The 13,026-nt window shown below is 39.2% G+C and overlaps 1 protein-coding gene across 2 annotated transcripts in view; it reads right to left on the bottom strand.

Annotated features, from left to right (window-relative positions):
• Nucleotides 1–13,026, bottom strand: part of Tpd52 (tumor protein D52) — a 102,410-nt gene that overhangs the window by 57,373 nt on the left and 32,011 nt on the right. Inside the window, exon 2 of one of the 2 annotated variants that reach the window (XM_078016985.1) lies at nucleotides 5,219–5,268. The exons of the other annotated variant lie outside the window; for it this stretch is intronic. Within the exon in view, the coding sequence (XP_077873111.1) occupies nucleotides 5,219–5,267 (49 nt within the window). The 5' untranslated portion in view covers nucleotide 5,268. The remainder of the gene's footprint in view (nucleotides 1–5,218; nucleotides 5,269–13,026) is intronic. 2 annotated transcript variants of the gene reach the window in all.

The raw sequence follows: 13,026 nt of genomic DNA, 5'->3' as shown, positions 1-13,026 counted from the left end.
CAGAGTACTGCCACACACTGAGGGCTTCACTGATACATTCACTTTTCAAGTTTTAGCAACAGCAACACAGTCAACAGTATATTCAGTGGAAAAACAGGTAGAACACAGAGGGTCTAGGTTAACAAGCATAATAAAGAAGTAAATTAGGCAACTACATGAAATGTTATGAGAAAAAGAAGAGGAGAGAGGCAAGCACTGAGCAACTCTAGAATGCTGGGAGAAAGGGGGTAATTTGTAATTTTGCAAAAGGAATTGGAGGATTGCTAGTACCAAGGCTGCTTAACAAATTTGAAGGCGAGGTATCAGGGAATAGCTCAGCTGGGTGGTTCTTGCTTGGGGATCTCATGAGGTTGCAGGCAAGCTTGAGTCCAGCTGGGGGAGCCACTGCCAAGCTCACTCAGGTGGCTACTGGCTGGAGTTTTTTTCCTTCCCCACAATGGCCTTTCATAGGGGTGCTCACAACCTGGCACTTAGCTTCCCCCAGAAAGTGACGAGAAAAAGAGGCCAAGATGGAAGCTTCAGTCTTTTATAACCCCATCTCAGAAGTCACTTGCCATCATTTCTGCCATATCCTGCTGGTCACACACAAACTAAACCTAGTCTAGTGCATGGCAGGGGACTATATCCAGGAGTGAATGCTGGATCACTGGATAGCATCCTGGAGGTTGTCTACCACCTGGGTGTGTCAGTACTGGGGATGGGGTAGAAAAACACCTTATAGTGAGTTTTGGTACTGGAAACTTGCAAATAGAACAGCTTTCAAAAATATCTTATTATGATATTAATATATATTTGGTCTTCATCCCTTTTTCTGACATACAGTTCCTACACTACTTGGAATCTCCAGAGGGCTATCTTCTGCTGGTGGCTGGGGGACCCTAGCTAGCTAGGAAGGGATCAGGTAGTCAGGCAAACCAACCATGTGACTTGCGGGTTGTCAGTCTTACTCCTGATCTCCAGGACGGAGAGAAGGGCTACAGGTTGAGGGTTGATAAAACAATGACCAATGATTCAATCACTCATGCCTACACAATGGAACTTCCATAAAAATCCCAAAGAACCAAGTTCTGAGAGTTTCCAGACAAGTGAACAGGGGGAGGTTCCTGGACCATGGCACAGATGGAAAGGAAATGGAGTTCTGTGCCCCTCCCCATGGACTTCACCTTACGCATCCCTTCCCTCTGGCTATGCATGAGAAACCTCTGTCATAAATGGGAAATTATCTGTAAAGTATTTCTGAGGTGTTTTGTTTTGTTTTGTTTTTTAGTTACTCAAGCAAATTACTAAGAGATTTATGAGAACTACAATTCACAGCTGGGTCAAAAGCCCCAGTGGCCCAGACTTGGGACTGGCATCTGAAGCAGGAGAGTGTCTTAGAAGACTGAGCTCTCAGCCTGTGTAATCATGCAACCTCCAGGTCCACAGTGTCAGAATGAACTCAATCAGAGGACATCAGGCCTGTGTCCACTGCAGAGCTACTTGGAAAATGTGTGAGTGGGAAAAGCTCACACACATTTGGTCACAAAAGCATTTTGTGGTAGACTGAGTGACCGTGAGAATGGAAAAAAAATACTTTGGTTTTTTCCAGTGCTGTTTCACCACACTTGTAAAGATCCAAAACAATATATATATATTTTTTCTTAAGTTCTCAATCCTATAGGATGATGTGACTCACCACTAATAAAGCATGACCGATGAGGGTTTTATCAGTATGGGAAAAATTTGAACAAACACATCTGACTATAAAGTACACATTTACAAGATTCAAAGGGTAATAAGTAGAAGACAGTATCAAGGAAGGAGTGGATGCTCTGGAGTCAGGAAAAATAAAATATCCATGGCATTCCATAGCTCACTGGCCATGTCACTTCGTCCATGAACACAGGTTTTTCATCTATAAAATTAAGCCAATATCTCCCTATTTCATGGGGTTGTTGGAAATGAGCACAACATGCTTAGCAGTCATACACACCAGAACAATGGCATCAGTTGCTAAATAAACCACTGTATCTGGGAAATTTAAAAACTAGTTGGTTTATATTCTAACAAAGACACCATACTACTGTAGTTCTAGAAGTAGCAATAATGTATACTCCATTGCACATGGCCAAATGATCCACCCGGTTCACTACAGGGTCTGAAAATTATTTGTCTTATCTTCAGAGATCATGCATCCATAAAAACAAAACAACAGTATCAAACACTTAGTAATGACAAGGCATTGTCTGTTGGCAGCGCTCTGAGCACTTCATAGCATTTTAATCTCACAACGATTTTATGGATGAGATAGTATCATTAGAGAGGTGCCAAAAGGTTACATATCTGGCCCAAGACCACCGAGTAAGGGGCAGATCCAAGATTTGAACGCAGGCTGACTCTCTGGAGCCTGTGTTAATTACCATCCGGCTCTGCCCCCAAGACAGGGCCCAGATATCTGGATCTGTAACTGGGCTCTCAAGTGATTCTGATACTGATAGTCCATGAGTACACTTCGAGAAACACTTGAACCCTATCTGTAGTAAACAATACCTACAGTTTAAGAATCGTATTTCTCTTAAGTCTAAAAAACAAAGTAGAGCTGATCAGGGTATTTAAGCGCTAGACTTTGCTAAGGTATAAAAATACACAACCAAGTGGAAAAGGAATTCCACTTGTAAAACTAAAGCATCACATTAGGTCATACAATACTCCAGCACACGCCTGCCTACAGACTTTCCACCTACCTGCTCCCTCATGCCACACCACCCCTGGCTTTCTAGACTGTCCTCCCTGATGAACTACTGGGTTCTATCATCTGCCACCTTTATTCTGAACTCTACCTTGACCACCTATTTCAAATCACACAACTACGTTCTTTACCTTAAAGCCCCTACATGTGCAACCAACCTCACTGCCCCACTCTATTTAATTTTATAATGGAATATATACCTAATATGTGATATACTTATTATGTATCTTCATTATTGTCTGTCTCCCCCAACATAAATTCTAACAGCAGAAATTTTTTTCTTCCTTTTTTTTTTTTTCCTTTTTTCCTTATTGACATACCCAAAGTTGGGCTGGGGATATCGCTCAGTTGATAGAGTGCTGGCCTTGCATGCACAGGCCCTGGGTTCAATCCCTAGCACCACAAAAAAAAAAAAAAAAAAAAAACAGACATACCTCAAAGTGCCTACAACAGTACCTGACACACAGACATCTATCTGTTGGATTACATACTTGTCAGTGTCCGGCTCAAAACTTTTAGTAGCTTTCCAATACTTATAAATAAATAAAATTCAGACATCCTCTCAGGGATTCCTCACACTCCAAAACTGGGTCCTAACTGACCTTTAACTTTAATTCCACTAAACGAGACCCAGAAATCCAGGGTGATGGCATTTCCTCAACTTTCTGTTCTCCTACCACAGTGCCTTTATTCATGTATCCCTCTCTTTCTAGAGTGCCTTGATTATACCACAACACTTTCACCTTCAGTATCAAACCTATTGTGAATGAAAGGCATCTGTTTTGTAAATGAAGAAGATAATCTCTACTTACAGATAACATTATCTCATATATAGAACAACTGAAGAATCCATTAAAAACTATTAGAACTACATAACAAGTTTAGCAAGCTTACAGGAAGTAAGACCAATATACAAACGTTGTCAAGTATCTGGTCAACTGTAATGAATAACATGAAAATGAAATTAAGATAAGTTCTATTTGCAACAGCAAATTTTCTTTAACAAAAGAAAAGCAGAATTGATACTCTGAAAACTATAAAATATTTTTGAAAGAAATCAGACAGCTTAAATGGGTGGGATGATGCCCCATACCCATGGATCTGAAGACTTAATATGTTAGGATGGAGGTGCCTTGTTAGCGCATCAGTAGGTGGCATATCAGTCTCATGATATTGTTAAGATGGCGTTCCAGATCACTTGACAGATTCAATGTAATACCTATCAAAATCCCAGCTGATTTCCTTTCAGCAATTTAAGAGTTCATCCTAAAATTCATGTGGAAATTGAATAGCCAAAATAGCTGGAATAATCTTGAGAAATAGTATATTAGAAGACTTATGCTTTCTAATTTCAAAACTTGCCACATTACTATATATAATCAAGAGAATAGGACAAGGGTCTAGAGATAAGACCTACAGATCCTTGGAAAAGAATTAAGAGTACAGAGGCAAAATTCACATTTAAGGTCAATTGATTTTTTACAAGATGCCAAGATGATCCAATGATGAAAATAGACTTTTCGTGGGCTGGGGTTGTGGCTTAGTGGAATAGCACTTGCCCTAGGTTCAATTCTGAGCACCACATATAAATAAATAAAATAAAGGTCCATTGACAACAATAAAAATTTTTTTAAAAAAGAAAATAGACTTTTCATAAAATGGTTGGGGAAAATGGCTATCCACACAAAAAAGTGCAAAATTGGATCCATTCCTCAAAGCACACACTTAGAACCAAAGACCTACATGTAAGGGCTTAAACTATGAAATTCTAAGAAAACACAGACATAAATTACATGGCCTGGATTATGCAATATTTTCTTAGATATGGACACCAAAAGCACATACAACAACAGAAAAGATAGAAGGCAGGTCATGGGGCTCAGTGGTAGAGCATATACTTAGCATGCATGAGGACCTAGGTTCAATCCCAGGAAAGGAAAGAAGGGTAGAAGGGAACAAGGGAGAGGTTCAAGAAAGAGGGTTTCAATTTTTATTTAATACCTTGCTAGTCACATAAAATTTGTTTCAGATATGTAACAATATGTAAGAGAAAATATAAACTTTTTTTAATTGAAGGAATACGGGCTTTAGTTTATATGGCATTTAAAGATACAATGCTAGCATCAAAATAAACAAAATATAGAAACAAACTAAAATTCAGAAATAATTCCATGACTACAAAGTAATTTAATATTTGAAAATATAACTAATATATAAAAATATTATATGAGTGAAGAAAAGAAGTCATTTTCCAGCCTAAGTCAGAAATTCATGATGGAATAAAAAACTTACACATAAACATTAGAAAATCTATACAAGAAAAATGCTAGAAAATCTATCAGATATTACATTTATGATTTGAGTATAGATGATTTAAGATTAAAAAAATTCAAAAGTTACTAGAAGACTAACGAATTTCACTACATATAATTTAAAATATTATAATAAAAAATGTTAAAAGACAAGTGATAGAAAATGTTTACAACAGACCTGGGTTTATATATTTTGCAGCATACATAGAGTAATAATTCGAAAACATCCTAAAAAACAAAATTAGAATTAAATTAGTTTTTAAGTTTTTAATAATTTTTATATTATAATAATTTAATAATTTTTATATTATATATTTGCTCTGTTTTATTATTAGTTGTTGTTAAACTTACTGTGTCTCACTTATTTTTTTATTTTTTTAAATAAATGACAGAATGCATTACAATTCTTATTACACATAAACAGCATAATTTTTCATATCTCTGGTTGTACATAAAGTATGTTGACACCAATTCGTGTCTTCATACATGTATGCTGGATAATGATGTCCATCACATTCCACCATCCTTGCTAATCCCTTGCCCCTTCCCTTTCCCTCCCATCCCTCTTCCCTATCTAGAATTCATCTATTCCTCCCATGCTCCCCCTCCCTGCCCCACTATGAGTCAGCCTCCTTATATCAGAGAAAACATTGGGCATTTGTGTTTTGGAGATTGGCTAACTTCACTTAGCATTATCTTCTCAACGACATCCATTTACCTGCAAATGCCATAATTTTGTTCTCTTTCATTGCTGAGTAAAATTCCATTGCATATATATGACATTTTTCTTTTATTCATTCATCCACTGAAGGGCATCTAGGTTGGCTCCACAGTTTAGCTACTGTGACTTGTGCTGCTATAAACATTGAGGTGGCTGTGTCCCTGTAGTATGCTGTTTTTAAGTCTTTGGGGTATAGACTGAGGAGAGGAACAGCTGTGTCAAATGGTGGTTCCATTCCGAGATTTCCAAGGAATCTGGATACTGCTTTCCATATTGGCTGCACCAATTTGCAGTCCCACCAAGCAATGTATGAGTATGCCTTTTTCCCCATATTTGAGTCTCATTTATAAATCATTTTATTATAGGACTGTATGTACAGAAAAAAACAACACATACAGGGTTTGACACCATGTATATACTCTCAGGCATCCACTGGGGGCCTTCGTATACATTTCTAAAACAGATGGTGGGAGGGGACCAGTTAATAAAAAATCATGTGTGGACTGAATTACAGTTTGATTCGGGAAGTTACTGATGGTACTAAAATGCAATATATGTACAGAAGTGAAATGCAGCTTTGGTATGTAAAGTGTTTGATCCTCTCTAGTGAGCAATATAAACAAATATTTATTATAATCATTTTAGTTAGAAAAATCTAAAATCTAAGAAAAATAGTTCAGAATGAAGCAGGCTTTCTTTACCTGCCACACATCTTTAAATATAATGTTGATAGTAAAATAAAAATTCAAAATTTGTTTATATTGGTTTTCTCTTCCTTTACCCATACAAATTTGCAAATATATCTTGCCAAGACAACTGGAATCAACATTTCTATCATTTTTCACAGGAACAAATAATCAATGTAAAACTAAGGATTAAGATGAATGCAGCAAATCTGCCACCCTTTCACAAGTCCAGAAAAGGCAAGAATGGCAGGAGTCCCCAATGAACATGACAGGACAAGACCCTCCTCCGCAAAGGATAAGAAGCCACATTACTCAATTCGATCAAAAGATTATGGCCACAGAGACTGGGGATTTTGACAATGTTTTCACAATGATCTCTCAGAGTCTTGGGTTTATTCTTAATGCAGCCATTAATCCTCACAAATGCCACAGTGCAAAACTAACAAGTACATTGTGTGGAAGTAGTCAAGCATTCAAATAGACCATACAAGCTAATCCTATGAAACCTCAAAAGGCACTTGGGAAATATCTTATAATTATCTCCCCCTAAACTCTGTACATTTGCTACAAGAAATTCCAACTGAGATTACATTCTTATACGAATACCTGTAATTAACTCCAAAACAATCCAATCCCAGACCTAACCCAGCCTTCATGACCCTAGCCTGCCCTGCCGGCCACCTTTGTCTCCCTCTACTCTCAGCCTGAGATACCACCAGGGATCCAATCTGACTGTGTCCTTTTTCTTTTTCTTTTTTAATACCTTTATTTATTTTTATGTGGTGCTGAGGATGGAACCCAGTGCCTCACACATGCCAAGCGAGCTCTTCACCACTGAGCTACAACCCCAGCCCTGAATTTGTCCTTTTTCTTTATGGCTGAGGTCCTAGAGCTATGAGTAATAAGACATAGGTGAAAGTTTCCTTTTCCATTATTATTAGTTATATAATAAATACTATAGGATTATGTTTATCAGTTTATTGTTTCTACCTTATATAGTCCCCTTTTGTTTTCAATATACTCACAGCTTCAAAAAAAAATTCTGAGGCAATGTTGTTATATCATCACTGTCATTTTATCCATGAGAACACTGTAGATCAAACCATTCATTTAATTTAGCTAAAATCACAGGGGAGTCCTCTCATGAGAACCAGGAATCAAGTCTTACACCCTGAGGAGGGCTTTCAAATCTGTTGCATCTCAAAACAAAACAGAAAAAAAAAATAGGATTAAGCCAGGTTGGAGTGCACAGCATTTGAATAAGAAGCAGCACTTGGACTGAATAGACAGCAACACACACAAAGACAGGTCCATTCTAAGAACAGGAATAAATTATCTAGGTTAGAAAGTAAGGTTTGGAGAACCTTCCCTGCCAGGCTGAGAGTGCTGAGCTTTACCCAAAGGCAGAAAACGCAAGCCTGGGCCAGAGCAGTGGGGCATAGGAGCAGAAGCAAGGCAAACACAGGGGACCAGGAGGCTCCGGACAAAGGGCAGTGGAGATGGGAGCAAGGAAAGTACCTATATGTTGGAGACTAGAAGCCAGAGCGGTGACACACTGGGATCAGCCACTTATGTGAGTGCCTCTGGAGACTGGAGGATCAGGTGAGACCAAACCCAGAGACAGACAGACCAGCTAGGAGAGCTCTCACGTTTCCACGATTGGGTGCGGTTTTGGTGGGGGGATCCTTGGTGGCTTATGATAGGAGTAAAGTGAATGCTGAGAAAGACTCAGAAGATAAAATTTACACACTAAACTACTGCACACAGAAGCTAAAAAAAAAAAAGAGAAAAGAATGACTCTCAAAAGACTGGTTAGACAGTGGTGTCACCAAACCAAAAAGAATGCAAAAGGTTAAGAAGGTTTAAAGAAAACTGAATTTCATTTGATCAAGTTCAAGGAATATCCAAGTAGATATACTACATGAGCAGTTGGAAATGGGATGCTGAGGAACAGCCAAAGAACAGGTTTCTAAATCATGAGCATAAAATTGAAGCTAAAACTGTGAGAAAGGCCCTAAGCTCTGACAGAATGCACCCAGGGAGACAGAGAACCATGAACTTGTAAAGGACGGACAGAGAATGTCGTCTTGAAGAACTGATCCAAGAAGTATGAGCAACACCGTACAAGTTCAACCAGAAAGATTTTGGAATAGAGGTTCAAGAAGAAGAACGGGGAAACAGCACCTCACGCAACAGAAATGTCCAGTAACATAAGGAAGGCCGAACCAGTGGCAAGCAGGAGGAGACGGGATGCGGACAACAGCAGTCAGGAAAGTCGCAGAAGGAAGAAGTCTAATGACCAGGGCTAAAAGTAAAGAAGTGAAGATAGAGCAGACCTCTTGGAGAACTGAACAGAAGAAAGAAAGCGATACATTAGATAATACTAGAGAGGCACCGAGGGTCTGTGGTAATTGTGTTTGACTTGTAACTTGAAGGTAAATGTTGTAATATAACCCTCACTTATTTTCAAGAACTTAATGTATAAGCAGGATTCTGACATTTCCTCATTCTCATCTATATATATTAGGCATACGAGTTTATGAATAATGAAGACATTCATGGTTGTTCCCCACTATTATATCTGCCTGGCTCCAAACACAAAGTCTTTTTTAAAATAACAAATTTTAAATAGTTATTATTGTAAAAATAACAACCAGTCTTACGTTACACAAACACCAACGCCAAGATCTGTCAGCTGAGTCACACCCAAGTGCTGGTAGGTTTTTCTCTGCTCTTGTATTCTAGCTGCATGTTTCGTTATTGTTTTTTATTTACCACTAAAGAACCACCACCTATGTGCCACAGTTTGCACAGCTGATTTCACTTACATTAACAAGAGGAAGAGAAGGGGAGGGCAGCAACCCAAGCATTTCAAACAAAGGATACTCAACCTATAAAAGCATAGGACGTTGATATCATAGGCTGGAAAATCTTTTTTTTTTTTTTTTTTTTTTGGTACTGGTGATTGAATCCAGGGGCACTAAACCACTGAGCCACATTCCCAGCCCTATTTTGTATTTTATTTAGAGACAGGGTGTCACTGAGTTGCTTAGTGCTTTGCTTTTGCTGAGGCTGGCTTTGAACTTGCAATCCTCCCAAGATGGTAGGATTATACGTGTGTGCCACTACTTTTAAAAACTGGCTCTCCGAGCACAGTGGCACATGTCTGTAAGCTCAGCTACTGGGGAGGCTGAGGCAGGAGAATCATAACTTTGAGATCAGCCTGGTTAACTTATTAAGACTGTCTCAAATTTTTCAAAGGTAATGTAGCTCAGTAGCAAAGCATTCCTGGGTTTAATCCCCAGTTCTATTAAAAACAAAACCAACTTCTAACTCACTTTGTAGTACCTGGTTATAAACAAAGACCTTCCATGGCCCTTAAGACCAAATTTACTTCTTTAATGAGGCACACAAGACTCTTAGGCCTCTGTTACCAACCCCATTGCAGTCCACCTACTACACTACATCATCCTGGTCACTGAGCAGTATTACAAAGAGCTAGGTAACCTTCAGGACATGATACACACTGCCGCCCATCCAGGACACTTCTCTTACCCACAGTAGGGAGCTTTAGCGACTTTTTAAGTTGATTTGGACAAGATGGAGACGACAAATCATCAGCAATACACTAGCCAAATTGTTTTCACATTTATAGCTTGAAGAAACATTGTTTGAAACGACTTAAACATTAAGATGCATAGCTCCAGGATGAACTGTTTAGAATCCAACCTCACCTGCCCTCAACATTACAGCTCACCCTTAATCCAACCCACAAAGAAGATAAATCCTGACATTTTCTCCCCAGTAAGAGTCATCCACACACTAAGTATTGCCTAAGGGCTAGGAAATAAAATATCTGATTTCATGCTTCTGTTAATGAAGAGGAACAATTTTAACCATACTTAAAATAACATTTTTAAAAAGAGGGTAATGGAGGGGGAAAGTGGTTTAACCAGTCTTCTCCCAAGTCCTGGAAATTATTTTTTTTTTCCCACCCACAACAGTGACTTCTAGGAATAGGGGGTTTGGGAGGGGGTGAAGTTTTGGCTTGAAGAGTCAGTGTCTCAGTGGTATTCAAAGCCCTGGTACTAAGTAAGATCACCTACAGGGCCAGTGTGGACAGAAAATTGAGAGGAGGGTCAAGAACAAAGCCTGGTGTTAAGATGAGGAGGCCAGTAAAAACTGGCCACCTACAGAAGGGAAGCAAACTCACCAATGACTCCATTTGCTTGTCAGGTATATTCCTCTGGTACTAATACATCATTATACTGATAAACCTGCTTTATTAATCACAGTAAACACATTTCATGGCAAAATATCTAGCACATGAACACCCTCAAGTATTAATTGGTGCACTGAATAATTGAGACTCCCTTTTAAATGCTAATCTCATCTAATATCCTGGTTTATGAAAACATACTGATCTTCAAAAGATCAGTATGTCTCCCAAGCCCTTCACTCCTCCTGGGCAAGACTTCAGCGCAACTTCCCAGGTACAATGGTACACTTATCAGGTAGCTTTCATAGAGTCCCTGGGCCACTACTAAGCAGTTCACTTCCTCCACCCTCACCCAACATTGTTGAGATGTGGCCGCGTTTAGTCTTCCTTGGAACTCGGGACCCCACAGCAATACCTACAAGAAGATTCCTTCTAAGAGAGGAGAACCACTAGCTGTCTCAACCATATATGCCGTTACAGCCCATATGCCCTTACGGCCCCTCCACGTAGCAGCCATCAAAACCAAATGATATAAGACTAGCTGTGGATGAAATGGCTTTTGTTTGGAAGAGGTTTCACGTGAAGAGACAACTCAGCATCCTAGCACAGAACATCAAAGTCTGAAACTCCAGGGATGCCAAATGCTGCTAAATATCTACCACTTACTAAATGTGTAAACTGGTGAAACAAACTTCTTCAATAAAAGTGGGACAATAGGGCTAGAGTTGTGGCTCAGCGCTTGCCTGGCATGTGTGAGGTCCTAGGTTCGAATCTCAGCACTGCATACAAATAAGTAAAATAAAGGTCCATCGACAACTTTTTTTTTAAAGTGGGACAATAAAAATCTCAGGGGCTTGGGTTATGGCAGTGGTAGAGTGCTCACCTAGCACATGTGAGACCCTGGGTTCGAGTCTCAGAACCACATAAAAATAAATAAATAAAATAGAGGTATTGTGTCCATCTATAACTAAAAAAAAAAAAATTAAATCTAATTCAGTTGCTATAAAGGATTAACTCTTTCTGTATCCACAAATCTTTCCATACATGGTAAATGTTCCAGAATTAGTTATTGGAAATTGTGATTGATATTATTTGCGAGAGAGGATTTAGGAGCCTGTGAGAAAATCTATCTGCCAACCAACCCTCCCTCTTCCACACTGACATAATACAATCAATGGTGGGAGCCACACAGAACTGTCCTTCCTGGTTTTTCAGTATATCAGGGTGAGGCTGGAGAGGACCAAGATGGAAGAGGAGTGGATGGTGCCAGAGGCTTTCAAGGATAGGATTTGAAACCAGACCTCCATTTGCTATTCGCTGCTACCTCTTACCGATTAACAAAAGGAAACACAGTCTCCAGCCTCAATAGCAGGAGGGAACAGTGCCCTTTGGGAGATAGAGTACCACATGGAGACATCCTCTAGTGGCTAAAGAAATGAAGGGCAAAAGATGACAGGAGATTTGGTTCCTGGGGTCCACATGCAATTTCTGAGCATATCCTTTGTAACGTTCTGATTCTAGCAACTCAACTAGCCATGACGCCCTTTGATGCTGATATAAAAAGAAGATTGATTTATTGATAAAAACTGAGTGTAGAATGCAAATCTTAGCTCCCACATCTACTAGCTCTGTGACCTTGAACAGGTCTGCTGGTAACTGCAGTCCCATTTTTCCTATATTTTTAAAACTAGGGTAACCAATATACTTTATATAATTGCTATGAAGAATAAGTGTGACACTCAAAAGTAACAATTCTTGGTGCTTAAAAATGTTTTTTCTACTAGGCATAGTAGTGCATGCCTATAATCCCAGCTACCCAGGAAGTTGAGGCAGAAGGAGCACAAGTTCACCAAAGCAAGTAAGCAAGACCCTGTCTCAAAGTAAAATAAAAAGGGATGGGGATGTAACTCAGTGGTAAAGATTCCCTGGGTTCAACCTCCAGTACTGGGGGGAAAAAATTATTCTCTACCTTTCTTCCATAAACCACAAATCCCTTTTCCTGGACCAACTCAAGATGTTATCTGTAAGAACTTTATACCCTCTGAATCGCAAGAGGTTCAAAGAGTAACATCAAGGAACATTATAGCCATCTGGGGTCATAATCTCCAGTAAAACCATCGGGTGGATAACACCCATTCCCTTCAATGTAAAATCTAAACTGAATTTTACTTCTCCCCCTCCAAAACCAGATATTCTTTTCTCTTTTCCTTTCTGTTCTTTCTGGTTTCTTAATAACATAATCACATGGTGGCACATGCCTCTAATCCCAGCAACTAGGGAGGCTGGGGAAGGAAGATCACCAAGTTTGAGGTCAGCCCCAGCAACTTAGCAAGACTCTCAGCAATTTAGTTACCCTGTCT

This window comes from Ictidomys tridecemlineatus, chromosome 7, assembly GCF_052094955.1.
Source record: "Ictidomys tridecemlineatus isolate mIctTri1 chromosome 7, mIctTri1.hap1, whole genome shotgun sequence".
Taxonomy (NCBI): domain Eukaryota; kingdom Metazoa; phylum Chordata; class Mammalia; order Rodentia; family Sciuridae; genus Ictidomys; species Ictidomys tridecemlineatus.
Note: the sequence above shows the minus strand (reverse complement) of the source record. Positions and strands in the feature narration are given on the sequence as shown.